The sequence below is a fragment of the Bombus huntii genome, chromosome 9 (assembly GCF_024542735.1).
Source record: "Bombus huntii isolate Logan2020A chromosome 9, iyBomHunt1.1, whole genome shotgun sequence".
NCBI classification, from domain to species: Eukaryota; Metazoa; Arthropoda; class Insecta; order Hymenoptera; family Apidae; genus Bombus; species Bombus huntii.
This window is the reverse complement of record NC_066246.1, coordinates 10086376-10106516: the sequence shown is the minus strand read 5'-3', so window position 1 is coordinate 10106516 and position 20141 is coordinate 10086376. Positions and strand designations below refer to the sequence as shown.

Here is a 20141-nt window from a genome sequence, read left to right as displayed (position 1 = left end):
AGTAATTATAGGCAATATTTATAGACCTTAAGAAGTATTACGAACTATATATTGATAGGTATTTCATTTAGAAAGATGTACATTTAGAACTTCTCGGAATCTTATTAATCATTGGATATTTAAGTTGATGAACCGTCAAAGGATATGAAATCGATGTTTTATACGATATGTATCATAGTAATGTTTATGTCTAAGTATTTATATCTATATTTATTTTTAGTTTTTTCTCGTGTAAAGTTATTCCTAAATGATCGACCAACGTACTGATTCATTAATACGAAAATTTTAATATCGCTTTATACATTGATATAAGACCGACGATAGAAATAAAAAGGAATATTGAATCAAGAAGGTCTTTGAAAATTTTGAAAACACATATAAATTAACTTATTTTATATTTCAATTTACATTTTCTATTGCTTCTTGTACTCGGAAACAATCGCTTACAATTTTCCACTTATCTCCCATAGCTGCAATTAAGAAGCTTTGGTTAAATGGTTTCGATGTTTTATCATCATACTTTACTTGCCCTCCAACTTTTACAAGAAATGTTAATTGATCTGCCACCTCAGGACCTAATACCATAATTAAATATATTTATATATATTTAATATTCAATAGTAATTTTTGTTCAAAATATAATGAAAGAAAACAATGTTATGAAAGCATATAAATTTATAACTAAGGATAACAAAAATTGAAGGTATTTAAAACATATATTGTCTAACATATAGATCTATTTACCCGTTATTGGTTGAGCATCTAAAGTAAAAACAGAATGATCTGAAGGTGGCAAATCTGTCCAAAATTTCTGTATGTTATCTTTGCCTTCAATACCATTCCCATTCCATATTAAAGTCGCAGTATCCAAATATAACCTTGATATAAGCTAAAATAAATATGATATATATATTCTGTAAATTTATTTGTTTTATTTCTCTTAACTTTTTGGATTTCGTTGTTTAATTTGTATAAAATAACAATTTCAAACAGTATTAAAATTACTTACATATCTGCGTTTATCTAAACTTTCATAATAAAGTTTTGTAAATTCTTCGGCTGTTCGACAAGCCTGATCGATTTTCGTCTTCAGATCCTAAAAATAATAAATTATCATATTGTAAAACTTTCAACAATAATAGAAAAAAAATGTTCCATAAAATACCTGTTCCATCCTTTATATTAATGTCAATATAACCTTCATAACATAAACATGGCAAATTGATTTACGATTTAATGGTCTGTTTATTTTAAATTGTTGTAAAATAACTACAGAATATTTTTTTTTTTTTTGCGTTTCTAAAAGTAAAACAATAAAAATAGTATTTTTTCTCTTAAACTCTGTTTTGTAGGTTACTGTTTTGTAGGTTACTGTTTTGTAGGTATCTATCACTGGAATATGGAAAGAATAAGAAATATTCCTTGTAGAACTTATAGAATTTTATATATTATTAACTGCCAATAAATAATTTTATAAATGTTATTGTACAACAATAATGTATAAATGATTCCTGAAAAATATTGTTATCTTTGTTTTTGGATCTTGTAAGAACATATTAAAAATAAATAAAATTGTACTCAAGCCGTTTACTATAACCTTAGCACAATAAAAAAGCTGCTATTAAATACTATTTGAATTTTAAGAAAATCCTATGTTATAAAACATGCATAATATGTTTAAAAAAGTTAAAAAAGGGATTAAATATTTTTTTACAAAAGAAAAAAAAAGATGAATGTTTTAATATGTTAAATATTTTAAATTATTCCCTATAAATACATATGTGTCTATTTATTATAGCAATTATCTACTATCAAATGAACATAAGTCAAGCATCAAAATTAGTTCTTAAAATTTGTAGCAGTACTAGTTACGATTCATAAACAAATCTCGGTACTCAGATACTGAAGTATAGGGAAAACCGTCCGAAAATTGAGTTGTGAAAAATTAACTTGAAAGACAAGAAGGTTAGTGTTCTACGCATGTGTGATATGCCACGAATGTCTCAATCAGAAGCAGAGATACTTTATTCTTCCTTGTCTATCTTCCAAAAACGAGAACTCTGTTGCTTCCCATGTTGAGTTTTCATGATTCAATTTTCGGACGGTTTTCCCTAGTGGGTGTCGGGACCTGTTTATATGATCATGGTACTAGTTACTTTACGGGCACATCGTAAAATAGTTAGTTAACAAAAATCCTAGATGATATAGTGGCTTATTCTGTAAAACACTTCTAGGAATAAATTGTTTAAATAATATAGCTTTTTTCTCCTCTCCATTTAAATACTTTTTGAATTTTAATTTAACTGACGAAAAAAGAGTTCATTCGCAAAACACATTAGTAAACGTTATACATAAATGCTAAATGAAGAAAATATTTAAAAATTGCACTTATACCATGAATTTTTATTAAATAAAAAACCGATGTTTCTTTATTTAATTCTTAGTGGATTTTAACTAGAATAAAGCAACGTTTATTAGAAACATTCGTGATAACTTATTCCACAAATTCTTATTCTGCTCAGTTTCCAGAGCTCATAGTGGCTTATGGATAAAAGCAATCGTGGGATCTTACCGTGTCGCAGGGTCACGTGACTCCGCGCACAGACAGTTATTTTTTTAGGCATGATGGCGCCAAACAGCAGTATCCACATTAATGTAAATACAATATCGATTCGGTGCACCGCGCGAGGAAGAAAGCCATCGGGTGTCCTTACGGAGGCTATTTGAGGGCGTCGAGTGAGCTCGACAGGAGCCCTCGGGCCACGAAGTGAGTAAAACCGAGCTGGTCGCGGCTGCGACTCGAATTGCTAATGAGGACATCTTGGTTAGGCTGCCGTGACAGAGGCGTACTCGGACTACTGCCATCTCGGAGCTACCGATCGAAGAATAATTCGATCATTCACGATCAGACATACCGGCTATTATTTGTCACGTGCATCATCGCGCGCGAAATCACCCTCTCCGTCGATAGATCAATAATAAGGCATTTACTGCCTTCCGACCATTTCTATCTTTTTCTGTCTCTTTCGTTCTTGCTCTCTCTTGCGCGCGCGTGCGTGTTCATGTTTACGTGTGCGTGTCGAACTTGTGCTCGCGTGTTCGTATCAACATCGTGTGCGTATATATTCACGTTCGTGCATACCTGTGTTCTTACGTCGCGTGTGCGTATTTACTTACATTTCTGTGCATGTGTATTGAAATTCGGCTGCGTGTGCGTTCAGATGTGTATACGTGTGTATCGAGATTCGTGTGCGAGTCGAGCCTGTCGCCATCTGTATTGTCAATGTTGTCGGCCAGCAGGAGCACCACCAGCCCAATGGACCCGTGAGCATTTTCGACTCTCCGCCCGATCTTCTTCTAGACGTCTATTCTCGACCGCGAACCTCGACTTCCTCGTGTCGAGTCATCGAAAGTCATACAGCGATCGTTCACGGTCGAGCCTCGGTGCCGCTCGAGCGTCGCCGCGGAGTAACTTCGTCGCAATGTTTACATGCCACCCGCCACGGCGATCAGTTTCACCAAGATTATTGTGTTTTTCCAACTCCTCGACGCCTTGTTACGTTACGGGAAAACTATTTCATTCGAATAGTAACTTTTCCTGCTGGACTGCCCCATTTATAACCTCTCCGCGGCGGCCATCGAGGATCAACGGCCGCAGACCCCCTGCAATACAATCGGTCTATACCATCAGTCCTTTTGTCCGAGTGTTATGCTCTCAAACGTGTTTGCATTATTAGAATTCTGATATAAACATCTTAATGTGTGCTAATTAGTAGAATTGTCAATTTGTGTTATCGAATAGTTCTAATCTCAAATGTTATCTTTGCAAATTCAGTTTGCGAAGGAATGCTTCGTGTCTTACAGTTATGATCTCTGTGTAATACCAATTCTTTATCTATATTTACTTTTATATTTTTATTATGTGTAATAATACATTTCTACTTAATTGATGAACATTATTGCAGTGTGTATCGTATGAAATATGTTTCAATGATCGTATTCTACATATTTTTTCTACGCAGTTACTGCTGTGTATTATAATTGCATATATGTACTATTTTTACTAGATTTGATTCTTTTTTTCTATTATTTCTTTGCAAACAGTTATTAATTTAAATTTATACAATGTAATGCATAAATTGTTGATTTTATATATTGCTTTGTTTTCATTTTAATGTGATATACTCCATTTGTTGTATCTAAGCATGGAAATTTTATTTTATGTAATATTTTTATTAAAATCATGTAATATTGTTATTCCTATATAAATATTCCTTTATTTATGAAGAACAATTAATTTTGCACAGGGAATCATATTTGGTGTTAAGACATAGTTGATAATTATTTGAAGAAGTTTTAATTAAATTTTGTAAGCTTTTCTTTTAACTAGATTAAAGCCACAATTATATTTTTGTTGTTGCAGCTCCAAGAGGAATCCGCTTTCTAGATAATAAATACATGGACGACTATGTAGTGAGTAATTAAATAAATACCTTTGCTTCAAATTTTTTTTATTATTCATTTAATTTACAATAATGAAATGTTTTAGGGTGTGCGCGGCTCACCTGCACGTGCCACGTACCGCTAGCTCACTTGGTATAGTAGAATGGCACAGCGAGGCAAACGGATAAATAGAAACGACAATGATTTGGCGTCTTGCCCAGGCGCAATCAAAAGGCGCAAATGTAGGCTGGTCCCAGCGTCGGGTTCGTCGTCGCTGGCAGCTACCATGGGGCCCTCAGAAGAGGAGGAGACGATGGCGTCGTCCAGTCAAGGAGGGGCATCCTGGACCCCCAGACCACTCTGTGACATTAAAATCTCTAGTATATATAATCGCTCCTCTGCTGAGGCTCCTGCAGAATTATTTCGTAAGGATTTGATTAGCGCAATGAAATTACCTGACAGTGAGCCACTAAGTCCCAATGAATATTGGGTTATTACTGATCAATGGAAGCAAGAATGGGAGAGAGGTGTTCAAGTACCTGTCAACCCAGACTCCCTTCCAGAACCAACAGTCACTATCACACAAGCTACACCTATAAAGCAGCACAGTGAATTTAAATTGTAAGTCATATTTACAGTTTATTGTATCTTCTTTAAATATGTCTGAAAATAACTATGTTTTGAATATGATAGATATTCAATAGTTACATTGAATTTAATAAATAATTTTGTTCGAAACAATTATTATAATGTTACTTATAATTTACAACACTATTGTCATTATCTACATGGTAATTGCTGTACTGTAGCAAGTACTACTACAAGAGAAAAATCCTTTCTGCATATTAAAATATAATCTTTGAGGTTTCATAATGTTAATAGAATGCTTTAAGGAACCACTGATCTTATTTTTCTAAAAAGAAATGTTAATATTTTAAAAATTATTTGAAACCTAATGTCTATTCTATATTTGGTTAGAAAATGATTTATACTTGATGGAAATGTGATTTTTATTCCTGATTTTTAGTTTAATTTTAGACATGTATCACTTTACATATTAATAACTATAATTAACATAATATAAATGAATAGTCTTTTGCTAATTTTCTTCAATGATGGAATTTTCATAGACCTAAAAAGTTCGTAAGGATATCTCGTGATGATTATTTCAACCCTGAAGATCATCATTTAAGCACAACTCCAGCACGAGCAGAAAAAGCTTGTGCCTATGACCTTGATGATACTGATATTGCTTGGTTGGATGTATTAAACGGTGAACGTGCACAGGTATGCTTGAAATTGACTAGTTTTCATCACATAACATTTCGTTAAATAAGTCAATAAAAATTTCTTATTTGATTGAATAAATAATCTATATTTCTCATTTACTGTTTTATTTTAGTAGATTTAATGGATATGAATAATAAAGCTCTATACATGTATAATAATTTTATTCTTTACAGCCAAAATATGAAAGTAAATGTTTATTCAAAATTGCATAGTTTTATTATATAATTTTATAATTTATAATTGCATTATAATTTTAGGCTGGACAATTGCCTATTACGGAATCACAATTGGAACGTGTGATAGAAGAACTGGAAGTTCGTTGTTGGGAAAGAATACAAACTATAGTCAAGAATGAGGAAGGTCTTGGTATTGAGTATGATGAAAATGTGATTTGCGATGTTTGCAGATCTGTAAGTATCTTCTGATTAATTTCATGAAACAGGATTAATAATACTGAATAGTAATAAAAATTATTTTGTTAGCCTGATTCTGAGGAAGGAAATGAAATGGTATTTTGTGACTGCTGCAATATATGTGTACATCAAGCATGTTATGGAATTACTTCAATACCAGATGGTTCATGGCTATGCAGAACTTGTTCTCTAAGTCAACGACCAGATTGTGTTCTTTGTCCTAACAAAGGTGGTGCTATGAAGTGTACTCGTAGTGGTCAAAAATGGGCTCATGTTTCTTGTGCTTTATGGATCCCAGAAGTCAGTATTGGTTGTGTCGAAAGAATGGAGCCTATTACTAAAATATCCAGCATTCCGGTATGTGAAATATATATATATACATATATGTTCAATATAAATTTTATAGAAAAAAAAGTAAAAATTTTAAGTTCATATAATAAATTTTTCTTTATAGCAAAGTCGATGGGCCTTAATATGTGTATTGTGTCGAGAGAGGGTCGGTGCTTGCATCCAGTGCAGTATAAAGACGTGTAAGACAGCGTATCACGTAACGTGTGCCTTCAAATATGGCTTAGAAATGAAGGCAATCATTGAAGATGAAATGGCAGATGATGGAGTAAAATTAAGGGTACTATTTATCAAATAATTGAGAATATTAATTCCAAAACTATTAAATTATTAATTATTATTACAATTTTTTGGTATTGAAGAATAATAATGTGAATATTAATGTAAATTTTATTTACAGTCTTACTGCCAGAAACATAGTAGAACAAATACGAAAGATAAAGTTCAAGGTACTGGAAGCACTATAGGAAGTGGAGCTGACAAAGCGGGATCAGATTCCGAAGATGCGGAGTCTAGAAGACGTAAGAGAAAAGACATGACTTCTGAAGAGAAAAATCAAGCACGTGCTGCAAAGTATGTGTTTAATCACTATTTCGTTAATTTTTCTTTATCAACTTCCTATATTTATTATAAATTTTCGTCTATTTTTCATTAGACTACAGGAAATTGAAGCAGAATTTGACAAACACGTGAGTTTAAAGGATATCGCTTCGCAGCAGTTAGATGTCGATCCTGATGGCATTGTTTATATTTATAATTATTGGAAGCTCAAAAGAAGGGTAAGTAAGATTTGAAAACATCACATATTAGTTGAAACTAATAATAATTTTTTGTTGTTTACTATGTGCTTCTGTACTAATGATTGTTATTAATCTACGATTTTTCTATTTAAGATTATAATTATAAAAGTAATTTGACTTATTAATTTAATATGTTTGAATTACTTGTTTAAATTTATTTTTTCCTACACCCTATTTAAACATTCTATTTCGCTTCACTAATTTTAGCGTTGTTTCTTTATAAAGTCAACATTTATATCGAGAATAAGCAGAAAATCATAAATGAAATAAGTGAACAGCTTTCTTATGTTAAATTTATTTTTTCTTAATTTTTTCATTTAATTTTATAGGCCGGTCATAACAAACCGCTTTTGGCACCGCGTTGTGGAGAACTTTCGGGTAGTGGATCGCGTAATCAAGGACAAGCAGCAGATCTTGAAAAGATGAGGACATTTGTGCAATTGCGCCAAGATCTGGAAAGAGTTCGAAACCTATGTTACATGGTTGGCAGAAGAGAAAAACTCTGTCGAACCTTCCTCAGATTACGAGAGCAGACTTTCCACAAGCAAGCTTTACTAATGTCTGGTCCACCTTTACCACCGTCAGCAGCCGCTGCTGTAATGGAAGCAAATCATGGACCTTCGATATACGACCGATTATATTCCCACCCTGACTCGGAGGATCACACTCACGACTTTGACACGATTATTGCCAGAATCGCTGGTATAGACTCTCCGACTAGTGAAGAGAAGAAGACTCAGCAGCAGCAACAACAGCAGCAACAACAACAACAAGATTTTAATGGTGCCTCTAGTAAAAAGTTATACTTCAATGGCTCTGTCCGAAGAAAGACTCTTTATGGCAGTGATCTATCATCTGTCAGTAGTAGTGAAACGGATGCGGCTAAGGTGAAGACAACCGAAAAATCGAAAACTGAGTCGAGTACGGAAGAAGAAACTAACGTTTCGACGAAAACTAAACTATCGCGAAGAAAAACGAAAAAGACTGTTCAATCGGCTGATAAATTACATTCGGCGCTTAGGGATAACAGTGAAAATGAAAAGCTTGTGAATAGTAGATCGCATACGCTCGAACATATGGAGAAAGAATTAGGAAGTGCTTCTGGTAGTGAAAGCGACGAACTGTTAATGTTAAGCGGTGGCGCAACGAAGCATTTTACCGCTTCCACTATTTATTCAGATACTGACTCTGACTCCCAAGAACATGCATCTCATTCTGCGGTTTTAATCACAAAAGCAGCAGTGAAAGAGTTTTCCGCAGCAAATTTGTCAAAAAATTCACAAAAAAGTTTTGGCAAAGATCCCAGACATGTCGAATCAACGTATCATAATACAGGATCGAAGAATAAAGAGAATCAAAATAAAGCTGGCTCTAAAAAGAAAGAATATATACCTTCCGCATTAATCGTTCCGCAGAGACAAGCTGCGAAGAAAGCTTCGGAAATCATGCAACGCACACAGCAAGGCAAAAAAGACAATTCGGTGCCTGAATCTACTCCAGAAGTAATTAAGTCTCCTGTCGACGAATTTCCGAAATGTTCCTCGTCGAAGCAATCAAAAGACAAAACCCCTAATAAAAAACAGAGAGAAAACAAACAGTCGAAAGAAACTAAAAATAACGATGTATATGATTTCGATAAAGAAGATGGAACGGAGATTTTGGCGTATGTGCCGCAAAGACAAGCTGCCAAGAAGGCCGCCGAACACATCAAAAGTGGCATGGGTACTAAGACTACGCAGCAAATCGAACAGGAGACGCTTGACGGAAGATCGAAAAAGGAATCTCCAGAAGCAGGAAAAAGGAAGGAAATTAAAAAGGACGATTCTTCCAGAAAAGAAGAACTTCCTTCACGAAAAGAAGAAATATCCTCATCATCTTCATCGTCGTCATCTTCCTCATCCTCTTCGTCATCTTCATCCTCTTCTTCATCTTCTTCTTCCTCATCCTCTAGAAAAGAGGAAGTTTCATCCAGAAAGGACGAATTGATTTCTAAGAAAGAAGAATCGTCCTCCAGGAAAGAGGAAATCATCTCGAAGGAGAGTCGCCCGAGAAGACCTAGAAAACCGAGCGACCAAAAGTCGTCGGTGCTTTCAAGCAACAGCGATAGCAGCAGTAGTAGTAATAGTTGTAGTAGTTCCTCAGAAAGTAGCAGTGATTCCGAAAATCCAGAACGTAGGAAATTCTCAGATGAAGTGGTGGACGGTTCTTCTTGTTCTACTTCCTCTGAAAGTGATACTGGTAACAAAACGAAAAGTAAACCGGTTACAATTTCAAGCACAGCAAATAGAAGGCAACAGTCTAATAAAACGTCACCAGAACGACAGGATGCTGAAAGAAAACAAATTTCAGGGCGGAAACTCAAGAAGCTGCCCGAGAAGAAGCTTAAAACTTCCGACGGGCGGCGGGGACCTGAGTTTCAGCCGCCTACTGAGAGAGAGGAATCTCGTAGAACCCCTAAAGAACAACAACAGCCACAGACACAACAACAAGAAGCAACTGTCAAGAAGCAGGATCAAAGAGACAACAAACAAAAGCAACCAGCAACAGCGGGAGCCACAACAACAGGAACAGAGACTAATGAGGATCTGCTCATTGGGTCTGGAGATCATGATGGGGCAAGAAGTGTTCCTGGGTCCAGACCTCCCAAAAAGTCGGGTCAAGCTAGTAAGCAGCAGTCCTTGTCAAGGAAAGAAGATAAGAAGACCAAGTCCGAAGGCAGAAAGCGAAAATCGAACGAGTCTGTCGCAAAGGATGAAAAGAGTGGGAAAGAAACGATCAAGAAACCGGAGAAACGGTTAACTGACAAGCAACCTGTCAAGATAGTAGAAAATAAAAACGAAGAGGAGAGTAGAAAAGACGAACCAAAGATTGTTGATCAAGGAAAAACTAACGAATGCATGGACAATTCTTCAAAGAACGAAGAGAAGAAAATTAAAAAGATTGGAGGCAAGGACGCAATCAATATTTTGGAAGAAGAAATGAAACAGCGTAGGGCGGAAAGGGATAGTCCGAAAAAATCATTGAGGGGATTAGATAAATTGTTGGAGAAACGTGAACATCACGACAAAATGTCTAAGAGTAAAAATTCGGAGGTGAAAGTTGAGAAAGTTGCTTGTGACGAGGAAAAGGAAGAGAAGGGATCCGTGGAAGAAAGTCTACAAATGAAAGAAGCTGTGAAAAACGAAGATCGTAAAAACCATATTAACGAGAGCGATATTATTATTGAGAAACCAAAATCGGAAGAACAAGAGGAGGAAGAGATAATAAAGAAGGATATTTCCGAGGTACCAGAAATTGAGAAAGTTATAGCTGGAAAGAAGAAAACGGATCGGAATCAAACGAAGAACCTGGAGGAAATTGTCGAACAACGAAGTGTTGAACCACCGCAAAATATCGAACCTCAGCCCGTTCCCGTGGAAGACAATGTGCAGAAAGAAAGCAGCAAAGATGACAACGTCAAATCTGTTTTGGAAAGAGTTGAAAATTCTGAAAAAGAACATCAAAAACGACGAAAATCTGCAAATAGATCAATTTTCTCGCCACAACATGGTAAAGATGCGAGTGTTTCGGAATTGTTTGATTTTGACCAGGATATGTTAACAGAAGAAATAGTGAACGAAGATGGATTTGGTATATCAAGAGATGCGGAAGAACGGGGTGTACCATTAAGTTTCTCGTTCAATAATGAGTTGTGGTTCAAGGAAGATTCGAAAGAAGATAGCGCGAGGGAAACATTGCATCTTGTTGAGAAATTGCGTATGGAACTCTCGAAGAAATCAAATTCTAGTCAGTTCGAATTAGAGGCAGTACCTGTGGATGGCGAAATCAAAAAGGAGGAACCACCAATAGAAAAAACGTACGAGCAACAACAACAACCACCGCAGCAACTACAATCGCAACAACCACAACAATCCCCGCAACTTCAGCAGCAGCAACAGCAACTTGCTCAAACTCAAGCAGAAAAAGAGACAAAGATCCTCGAGCCTATTGCAGAACCAGTCCTAAACGTAAAAAATGTTGAAATTTCCGAAGAAGAGGTAGCTATTAATGAAACCCGTCCTAGCACTTATAATAAGAGTACGGTAGAGGAAAAGAGAAAAACATGCTACTCGAGCGGTAACGATAGGTATGCGGCCTATGAAGAGGATCGTGAGGCGAACAAAGTAAGCTTAGTGGAACGATCAAAACTCGATCGAGCGGAGACTGACGAGAGATGGGTTCCACCAAGCATCAATAGTTTTGAACTGAGTGATGTGCAACATTTGAATGCTTTGATGGAGACGCAGAATCGTCGATACAGCAATCATTTTTCTAATGAAACTATTTCAGAGAACGATTCTATCGCGCGTACTCATTTGACCGCACCGAGTATCCAGGAACAATATCTTTTGCAGCAATCACATTCGATTCTACATAGTCAGCAAGAGCCACACGAAAGGACGATACTCGATCAACAGATACCTGAAGAAAGTCCTATGGAAATAATGAGCAGACATTTGATCAGTTTGCCAGCATCAGAAGAGGATCAGGCTGCTGAAATGATGGACAGGGTGCTCGATAAAGAGGACGACGTTGTCAGACAGCAGGAGTACGATCAAAATTCACCGTACAATGATATAAACGGTCGTCCAGACACCAGGTGGGCGGAAAGTCAAGTTTTGCCTTCCCGAAGATCTACATCTTCTTCGATTACTTCCGCCTCTTCCGCGGAGGATCATTCCATTCCACCTTACAAGAACGTACCGAGCATTCCGTTTCCACCATGTTCCATGGAAACAACATACTACGCGGATTCGAGTTACGGTACCGGTCCAGTCAGCCTATTTCCGCCACAGTCCTGTGCAGCACCTTTACCTTACCCTTCTCCTGGACCAGCTCTTTTTCCGCCAGCATTTGGAGCTGCGTTTCCAGGAGCTCAATCGTTATTGCCACACGTGAAACCGCTAGAAGATTCGCTTAATCTACAAGCTTCGCCATGTACCGCAGCATTCACGTCTTCCTCGCACAACATGGCGCTTACCGCAGCCATGGTCTCGCCTACTAAGATAGTCACACCACCTCCACCACCACCGCCACCACCTCCACAAGTCACCGTTCCACCTGCAGAACCTATAGAGAGGACGCAACAACAATTACAAACGCAAGTAACCGCTTCACCTTCGTTGCCAATAAACTTCTTAAACACCGTAGCACCAGAGAGTCATGCCAGCGACACCGTTGTCGAGAGCCTTCAAGAAGCTCTAACGGACAGCAAGAGCCAACATTCTGGGAAAAAGTCACCTTCCAAACCTACCAGGACATCTGCTCGTGTAACGTCTTTGCAAGGGAAGTCTCCGGGAAAATCTCCAAGACAGGAAACGCAGAAAAACGTTCCTGGAGCGCGAGGTCGTGGCAGAGGTGCCAAAAATTCGGCGCAACACTCCGGTTATAGGGGGCGTGGACGCGGAAGAGGCAGAGGTCGAGGTAGAAGCGGACAAAATTCAGGACTCTCTCTGGTCTCCGGCGCGGGTATCGGCCAACACGATGACTCCATTCAGAACAAACTAGTCGGCACAGTTTACGACTTCGATTCCGACGAAGATTCAACTAGTGAGGCGAATATTGCCGATTTACGCACTATGAGAGAGCGAAAGAAGTCGACTGATGCCGCGACGGCTGGAGTCGAAAGGAGAGATTCCACGGTTATGGCTTCCGGAGAAAGCGTTCAGTCAAGACTCTCCAGCCCTGGAGGTAGCAGGAAGTATCTGGAAGACAGACGACTCTCTTGCTCTCCAAGTCATGATGATTCTGTTGTCGTGGAAAGTCAGTCAAACGCTGGACAGAGCTTCGATACCGTCCTACCACTTATTCCAGGCCCTGTCGATATGAGAACATACAATTCCACTCTTGATGCTTCAAGTTCTTCTACCTTGCATGGTCAGACGTACGAGAATCATTTCCTGGGTACGTTTACGAGCGTTTCAGCTAATGATCCTGCCCTCCCGGATATCGAAGAAGACCTCGAGAAAGAATTCGGACCCGCGCTGATCAAGCAAGGTCAAGAAGACTGTTCAAAGCCGAATTTTGATGCGAGTATCGATGCCTCATCTTCTGGCTTTGTTGACGCCAATAAAGTCTCCTTGACGGATTCGAGAAACCAGCTGAAGGTTAAGATCAAAGGTCCTTTCCTGGATGCTAATTACGTTGCTACCTCGTCGGTACCACCGCTTGCACAGCAGGCACCCGTGATAATCACACCAGCCGCTACCAGTGCTTCCATCGCTTCCGGAACCTCAAACCTTAGACGAATGCGAAAGAAGGAATTGCTCCGGCAGTACTGTTCTCAGGATATGAATATGGACGAGCCAGGTTGTGGAAACCTGGCTACGTCAGCACCAATCATCATGCCACAGATCAATCGCACAGTGATAACAATACCGAAAGCGGTTGCCTCGATGACCAGTATACCCACGAGGGAAGACTACAAGGCAGTCGTCGATGCGAACATGGAGAAGAAACGAAGAAAAGAAAGATCTGCCGGATTCTTGGATACTAACGAGGAAGAGGGAAGTGTCGAGAGAAGGCGGGGCAGCGCTACTAACGGTGCTAGTTCCAGTGGTAACGCTCCAGTCGGAAACACGGATCGTAGGAGAGGCAGGCAGAGTAGTGGCGGTAGATCGACGACTACGACCACCACGACCACTACTACGAACAGTGGTCCGCCGAAGTTGAAGATCAAGATCGGTAACAGCATAATTGGTGGCCAAGAAAGTGGCCAGGATGACAGAACGAGGATCAGACCGCCGAAAAAGCGGTTGTGCAGTATTCCTAGTAGTACACCGAGCATCGAGGAGTTAAAGAGAGAGAGTATGAAATTCAGGCGTATGATCATGGCCGGTTTCGATAACGATGAGAAATTAAGAGGGAAAAGTAAAAAGGATAGAAATAGTAAACGAAAGAAACGACAGTCGAGTAGAAAGGAAGCTAGGGTACGTATCCTCGAGGGTGGAACCGCTCCTCCGAAATTAATAATAAGACTCGGCAAAGGTAATGATTCTCCAGACGAATTACCGATTTTGCTCACGGATGAGGAAGAAGAGGACGAAGAGGAACGACATCCGACTGATAGTAGAGTAGGTCCCCCACCTCCGGAACCGGTCAAAGACGAGCCTGTTTACCCATCGGTAGCTGCTAACATCGAAGAGAAACAACCTACCGACCCAGATACTGGTGGTAGTGCACCCAGAAACGTTCGTTCGGCGAAAGTCACTCCGATTAGGTTAAAATTGACACGTTGTCAAGAGGGCTACGAGTTGAAGGGCCCACCAGTCCACGGTGAGGAGTCCAGTTTAACGAGGGAGAAACCGGGAAGTCTTGAAGTTTCGAACGAGACAAGAAATCCACCGATCAAGGGCCAAGACGAGGAGGAATCTTCCAGAGAGGAGGAAGAAGAAGAAGAGGAGGAGAACAATAGTTCCGTGCAGAGGGACTCCTCCACGTGTCCTGCCGCGACAAGTATACCGCAGGGATGCCAAGTTAGGTGATAATTAATGATACTCGTGGAGTAATGAAGCAGAGGACAAGAACACATACACACGGTGCTTGTATGATTTTTACGATCGATAAAGAAAACGGACTCGATACACGCTTGCGGTGAAAGCATGTTGCCGTAATAAGGTGAAAAACTGTTCCTCCAAGTGATACGGTCCAAGAAGATCGAGGTACTGCATATTCTTACAAGACAATTTTTTATAATATTTGTTGCAGCGTATCGTTGGCTTAGTGGAAAGATCTAAGAAAGAGACAGACAACACTGATGTCGTCGTAGGCTTCAAAACTTCAAGTTTTTGGTATTTGCTTTAAATCAGGTCAAATATTTTACTAATATTATTAAATTGAATAATACTACTTCGATAAATAGATCGATATTAATAATCAAATCGTTAGTGATCAAATATTTTTTGTTTTGCAGATAGATCCGTTTAGGTTCAAGATTTTCAATAGGAGTTGTACATATAATTGATAAAGTACGGAGTATGAATTTTATCAACTGTTTTCACTAAGCCTATGATACGATAGTTCTTGATACAACATTTTTTACAAAATTGTATGTAAGAATTACTTGCATTAGTCTGTTGATGATATTTATAGACCATGTTTTTTATTTTATTATTATTATATTTTATTATTATTAATATTAATATTATTATTATTAATCATTATCATTATCTTATGTATATACGATGATTATTCTTTGTTCATATTAATGAATTTCTTTTATAAATTTCACCTTCTTACGGCAACAGAATCACGAAACAAAAACGCTCATTTCGGCGAGAGGAACAAGGTGGTCGCGCGACTTCTAAGATATACTCGTTCTGGACTCGCTTCAACGGACGTTCTCCTACGTTAAACGAGAAGAATTTATACTCCTCGAGAAAAAACAAAAATAATCCGGTTTTATTCTTAAACAATACTCGAGAGATGAAAACGGGCGTGCCATTTCGCGGCGGCGACCAGATGTCTGTTTTTCCTTGATGAAAGAGAAAGCAGATTGAAGAAACAGTCGAGGTTGTTGACGAAGGTCTCCATGGAATCTACTGTGAATTCAACGGACTGATGTTGTAAAGAAGAAAAAACATTTTTTGTCTTGTCTACACGAATTCTCCTGTGTATGTGTGTATGTCTGAATTATGCGTGTGTATTGTATGTGTACAGAGAACTTGAAAAAAAAAAAAATAGGAAGAACGATTAAAAGAACGTTGGATTAAAACGGGGATGATTCTCGAGATTACTTCGTACGCGGCCTCGTCGGAACTTTCACAGTAAGAAATAGTTAATTGTACATAATTGTAATCTACGATTGTATTTAGTCTAAGTCGAATAAGAGGAATACATGCGATAAGAGGATGAGAGCTGTAAGTACACGAGGGAGAAAGTGAAAGACCGGTGAATGTGCGAATGAGAAGCTGCGTGAGAGATTTTGTAATCAGTGCGAAGCTTACGTGATGGCTGTGTTTTACCACGCGGTCCGATCTTCCAGGCAAATTAATCCTGGGCCGCGCAGAAACGTTCAGTATCCCCCCATAATTACTGGATCGCTCGAGTGTTCCCCCCTCTCCCCAAATAAAATGGTCGATTGACATTATAGTAGAAATAATATATATTTAAAAAATGCAGAAAAGAACATAACAAGTAAAAGAAGTAATAAACTTTCGGGCGGAGAAAGAATTGTAATTTAGCCGAGTTATAGACGAGGACAATCTTACTGCGCAGTAGCAGTTTCTTCGATGAATTAGATCAATTAATCGTATAGTCTACCGCAATAATATGCATCAATTATAATTACGCAGTTATCGTTAGTATACGAGTCACCGAATGTCCGTTGTTAGATATATCTATTCGTATCTAGCATTGTAGGCGTGTAATAATATACTTTTTACCAAAGTAAATTCGTAAGAACTATCAACACGCATTTCTCATCGTTTTTATGATTCATTTGGTATTATATATATATAATATATATATACATATATATTATATATATATATATAATTATATATATAATCATATATTTAATATATATATATATATTATATATATATATATATATATATATATATATATATATATATATATATATATATATATATATATATATATATATATATATATATATATATATATTCAAATATATTTTATACCGAGTACAATGTTAATAATTTATTGTATTTGTTATTGTAAGTAAGCTCTACATAGAATGGAAATACGTTTTTACACAGTAGTATAGTTTATAATGTGATAGTTAATTCGTTTGCGCTCCTTCTGGTTTTTACGTTTTTACTTTGACACCGAACAATCTCATTTTTTAACTCATTTCCGGGGAACATGAATTTCCCTTTTAAGGATAACTGCGTAATTTTACGATGATAAATAAGCATCCACTCTTATGGATGTTCATTAAAAAAAGAGGACTATATGAGAAATAGTAATCAAAAATAATCGTCCATATCCATATTGGAATTCGTTATACATTAAAAAATGTTTGTCCTCGTTGGACTTTCGCCGTGTATGCCAGCGATAGAGGGACAATTTTCTTTCTTATGCGGAAACAAATATAAATTTTGTTTCCTTCTTCATTCTGTGACGAAGATAAAACGTAACTTCTTCGCTCGGAATCCGGGGTACGGAATTTCTCTGCGCGGACCGATGTATTTGACCCTAGATCCAGTCAATCAAATTCCCATATGTCCGCTTTTCTGTACTTATTACTTTTTTTAATTGCAACAATTATTTTTATTCAACTACGATGTGAAGTCTAAAATCGAGTGTCGTATGCTATTTTTCGGAATACATAAAGATTTCCATAGAAAAAATTAGTATTGTCAAACGATAGTTTTGTCTATATTTTCTACTTTTTAATATTGTTTTACATCCGTACAGAGTGTCCCTTTAGAAGTACCGTATCCATGTATAAGAGATTCCTGAGCTAACAGTACTATAATTACATGTTTCTTAAATATTTTTCTTTTGTGCTTTTTAAATTATTGACTATCAATGTTGAAAAATATAAGAGCTCTAATGTATCGTACTTTCACGATATTGTACCTCTGTACGAATATTTTGTACGATTTTTGATACAATTTTGTACGACTGAATGAAATGTCTGTAAAAGAATTAACAAAAAAAGAAAAGGGATAAAACAAAACGTTATTTAAACGTTTTTAAATAATTCGTGACTCATGTGTCACTTTTAAATATTGTTGCTTACTATTTATCAATTTTAAGAACGATTTCATTTAATGAAATCATATCTTCGTAACGATGGAATTGTGATCTATGAAAACGTGCAAATGCAATGTTTTATAAATGTTTTCTTTTTTTTTTCTTGCTGTTACAATATTCATTTTGAACGACAACTTTTTATGACTCATAAAAAGAGTGGTCTAATCAGCATTTTTTTATAAGTCAAAATAAACTATATATAAAATGACGGTGCAATATGCTACAAATGCCTATACTTTATTATATTCGACTATCTCTTTTTCTTGCTCTTGTATGATTCTCAAAACCGTAGAAACATTTAAAATTATGTTACCTTAGCTCAAGAATCTCCTCATTTAGAAAATGTTGTACAATATTTTATTCTGTATATTTATACAAACAATATGGGGTACAAAAGAATCATTGTAGATCGTTCTAATAAATCAAAGCTATCACGAAGATTATCTCGCTCAAAGATGACGATTTTTTGTTTTCAAGTTTTGATATGTATATTTTTTGTTATCTGTATGATTGATTTTACATAGAATATAGAGAGTTACAGTTAAATGCAATTGAATATGCGGACTCAACGAAAGAGAAGTTTAACTTTAATCAACTTGTAAATAAAATATAATCCCAACTAAAATCAGAAGAATTCCAATCGTGATTTTAATCGTGATTTTAGTAAAATATAATAATCGAGTCAGCTGGTTCTAGGGTCGAACGAGATGTTAATATTAAATTATATAGTCTCCTGAATTCTGAGACGAAGAATAACGTTATACGTCGTTGGACGCCGAAGAAAAAATTCGTCGGCGATAAGCTGAGCCTTAGAGGAGCCTATTACGTTGTACAGAGAAGAAGCAAGCCAAGCAGAATTGTTTAATTTCGAATCGTTTCTTGCTTATGCTAAGCATAGAAAGAAAATTAAAGAAGCTGATGAATTTTGTTATAATTTGTTGCACGTGTCTGCATGTAAAAATAGAAAGTGTAGACACTTACAACGATTCAAAAACACATACGTGCATATATAAATATATAAATAGTTTTATTATATTGCAAAATGAAATAATACAATATTTAGCTACTGTATATAGTGTAAAAGAAAAGCTGGTCTTGTAAGATACGGATTAAGGTGTTTTAATGTGCACATAGCCGCGTCATTGTCAATGATGAGTATATTATTACGATTAATAATAATTACAGTTTTTTAAAAAAAAAACAGAGATAGATATCGTTGAATACCATTTTGTTTAATCCTTATTTTTTTGTGAAAATATCCATTAGAATTTTAAAAAGTAATTTAAAATACATACCTGGTTATGTAACTTTGTCAATTTTCTCGAGAGGGCGCTGATACAAGATTTCAAATTCTTTGGATAACATATTACTGTTGCATAGTAGCTTGTTGTTATTAATTGTATATATATCCAGCCATAATAGCCTTGCAAAAAATTTACACAGTCCTTGTTTAATTCACATTTGTAATAAAATGAAACCTACCCTTGTAGCAGATGAGATGTTTCCAGAAGGTGCTGGATCTTACATCGAATTAGAAGAGGTACGTATCAATTTAATAAGGTTATGTTTACGTTGAAACATTAATTTTTATTAGTAAATGATGAACTAAACATCGTTTTTTCTCCTCCAAATTATATATATTGATAATTTTCGAAAAGTTTGTAAATGATTGTTCTGGAGGAAAAAATAAACCAATACGAATATTGATAATCATGAATTTATTAAAATTATTTTAGGTTGGAGGTAGTCGTTTGTTGGTTGATTTAACTGCAAGTGAAAAAGCAGTACATGCGGATTTTTTCAATGGTAAATAAAGATAATATTTTCATTCAAAATTAATTAATGCTGATAGCATAACAAATACTACTGATATCTTATGAGTAATAATGCTTTCTTTCAGATTTTGATGATCTATATGACGATGATGATCTTGAATAAAAATTTATAATTTTGATAGTAGCAATAGTAAGAGTAATTATAATGAAAAAGAAAAACAACTTATAAAGCATTCTATAAATATTTAATTTAAAATGCTTTGTGATATATAGTAGAAATTGAAGTAAAAAACATGGAACAGATTTGC

General features: G+C 36.4%; 3 protein-coding genes and 1 long non-coding RNA gene across 9 annotated transcripts; 2 read left to right on the top strand and 2 right to left on the bottom strand.

The window, feature by feature from the left end:
- Positions 1–378: 378 nt before the first annotated feature.
- LOC126869758 (NTF2-related export protein) lies at positions 379–2316 on the bottom strand. The gene is made up of 4 exons (XM_050626699.1): positions 1166–2316; positions 1010–1096; positions 745–889; positions 379–575 (listed from the first exon to the last, which is right to left on the bottom strand). The coding sequence occupies exons 1-4, from the start codon at positions 1172–1174 to the stop codon at positions 400–402; spliced, it is 417 nt and encodes a 138-aa protein (XP_050482656.1). The 5' UTR covers positions 1175–2316; the 3' UTR covers positions 379–399.
- A 256-nt stretch (positions 2317–2572) lies between these two features.
- On the top strand, positions 2573–15534 carry LOC126869714 (PHD finger protein rhinoceros). 6 transcript variants are annotated; one of them, XR_007690981.1, is made up of 12 exons: positions 2573–3324; positions 4424–4473; positions 4550–5064; positions 5574–5730; positions 5991–6143; positions 6216–6503; positions 6601–6774; positions 6895–7067; positions 7150–7273; positions 7624–14950; positions 15041–15141; positions 15246–15534. XR_007690981.1 is itself a non-coding variant. In XM_050626593.1 (11 exons), the coding sequence occupies exons 4-11, from the start codon at positions 4607–4609 to the stop codon at positions 14815–14817; spliced, it is 8721 nt and encodes a 2906-aa protein (XP_050482550.1). In that variant the 5' UTR covers positions 2573–2767; positions 2830–3324; positions 4424–4473; positions 4550–4606; the 3' UTR covers positions 14818–14994. The 6 variants fall into 6 exon arrangements, 4 of the variants coding, with proteins under 4 accessions (XP_050482550.1, XP_050482549.1, XP_050482548.1 ...); XR_007690980.1 differs by having other exon boundaries at positions 15041–15534; XM_050626593.1 differs by lacking the exons at positions 15041–15141; positions 15246–15534 and having other exon boundaries at positions 2573–2767; positions 2830–3324; positions 7624–14994.
- Positions 4655–16427, bottom strand: LOC126869764 (uncharacterized). The gene is made up of 3 exons (XR_007690989.1): positions 16279–16427; positions 4899–5036; positions 4655–4803 (listed from the first exon to the last, which is right to left on the bottom strand). It is a non-coding gene; the product is annotated as an uncharacterized LOC126869764 (long non-coding RNA).
- Positions 16428–19382: 2955 nt separating this feature from the next.
- On the top strand, positions 19383–20136 carry LOC126869761 (COP9 signalosome complex subunit 9). Its single transcript, XM_050626701.1, has 3 exons — positions 19383–19598; positions 19795–19864; positions 19959–20136. Exons 1-3 carry the CDS (start codon positions 19530–19532, stop codon positions 19994–19996), a joined length of 177 nt encoding a protein of 58 aa, XP_050482658.1. The 5' UTR covers positions 19383–19529; the 3' UTR covers positions 19997–20136.
- The last annotated feature ends 5 nt before the right edge of the window (positions 20137–20141 follow it).

Bases quoted from the DNA above. Each gene is read 5' to 3' on its own strand.
- LOC126869758 (XM_050626699.1), bottom strand. The intron at 890-1,009 runs GTAAGTAATTTT...TATTTATTTTAG, and splicing joins GTTTAGATAAACGCAGATAT to CTTATATCAAGGTTATATTT. The intron at 576-744 runs GTAAATAGATCT...TTATGGTATTAG, and splicing joins AGATGCTCAACCAATAACGG to GTCCTGAGGTGGCAGATCAA.
- LOC126869714 (XM_050626592.1), top strand. From the start codon at position 4,607: ATGGCACAGCGAGGCAAACGGATAAATAGAAACGACAATGATTTGGCG. The intron at 5,065-5,573 runs GTAAGTCATATT...GAATTTTCATAG, and splicing joins CAGCACAGTGAATTTAAATT to ACCTAAAAAGTTCGTAAGGA. The intron at 7,274-7,623 runs GTAAGTAAGATT...TTAATTTTATAG, and splicing joins ATTGGAAGCTCAAAAGAAGG to GCCGGTCATAACAAACCGCT.
- LOC126869761 (XM_050626701.1), top strand. From the start codon at position 19,530: ATGAAACCTACCCTTGTAGCAGATGAGATGTTTCCAGAAGGTGCTGGA. The intron at 19,599-19,794 runs GTACGTATCAAT...AAATTATTTTAG, and splicing joins CTTACATCGAATTAGAAGAG to GTTGGAGGTAGTCGTTTGTT. The intron at 19,865-19,958 runs GTAAATAAAGAT...GCTTTCTTTCAG, and splicing joins ACATGCGGATTTTTTCAATG to ATTTTGATGATCTATATGAC.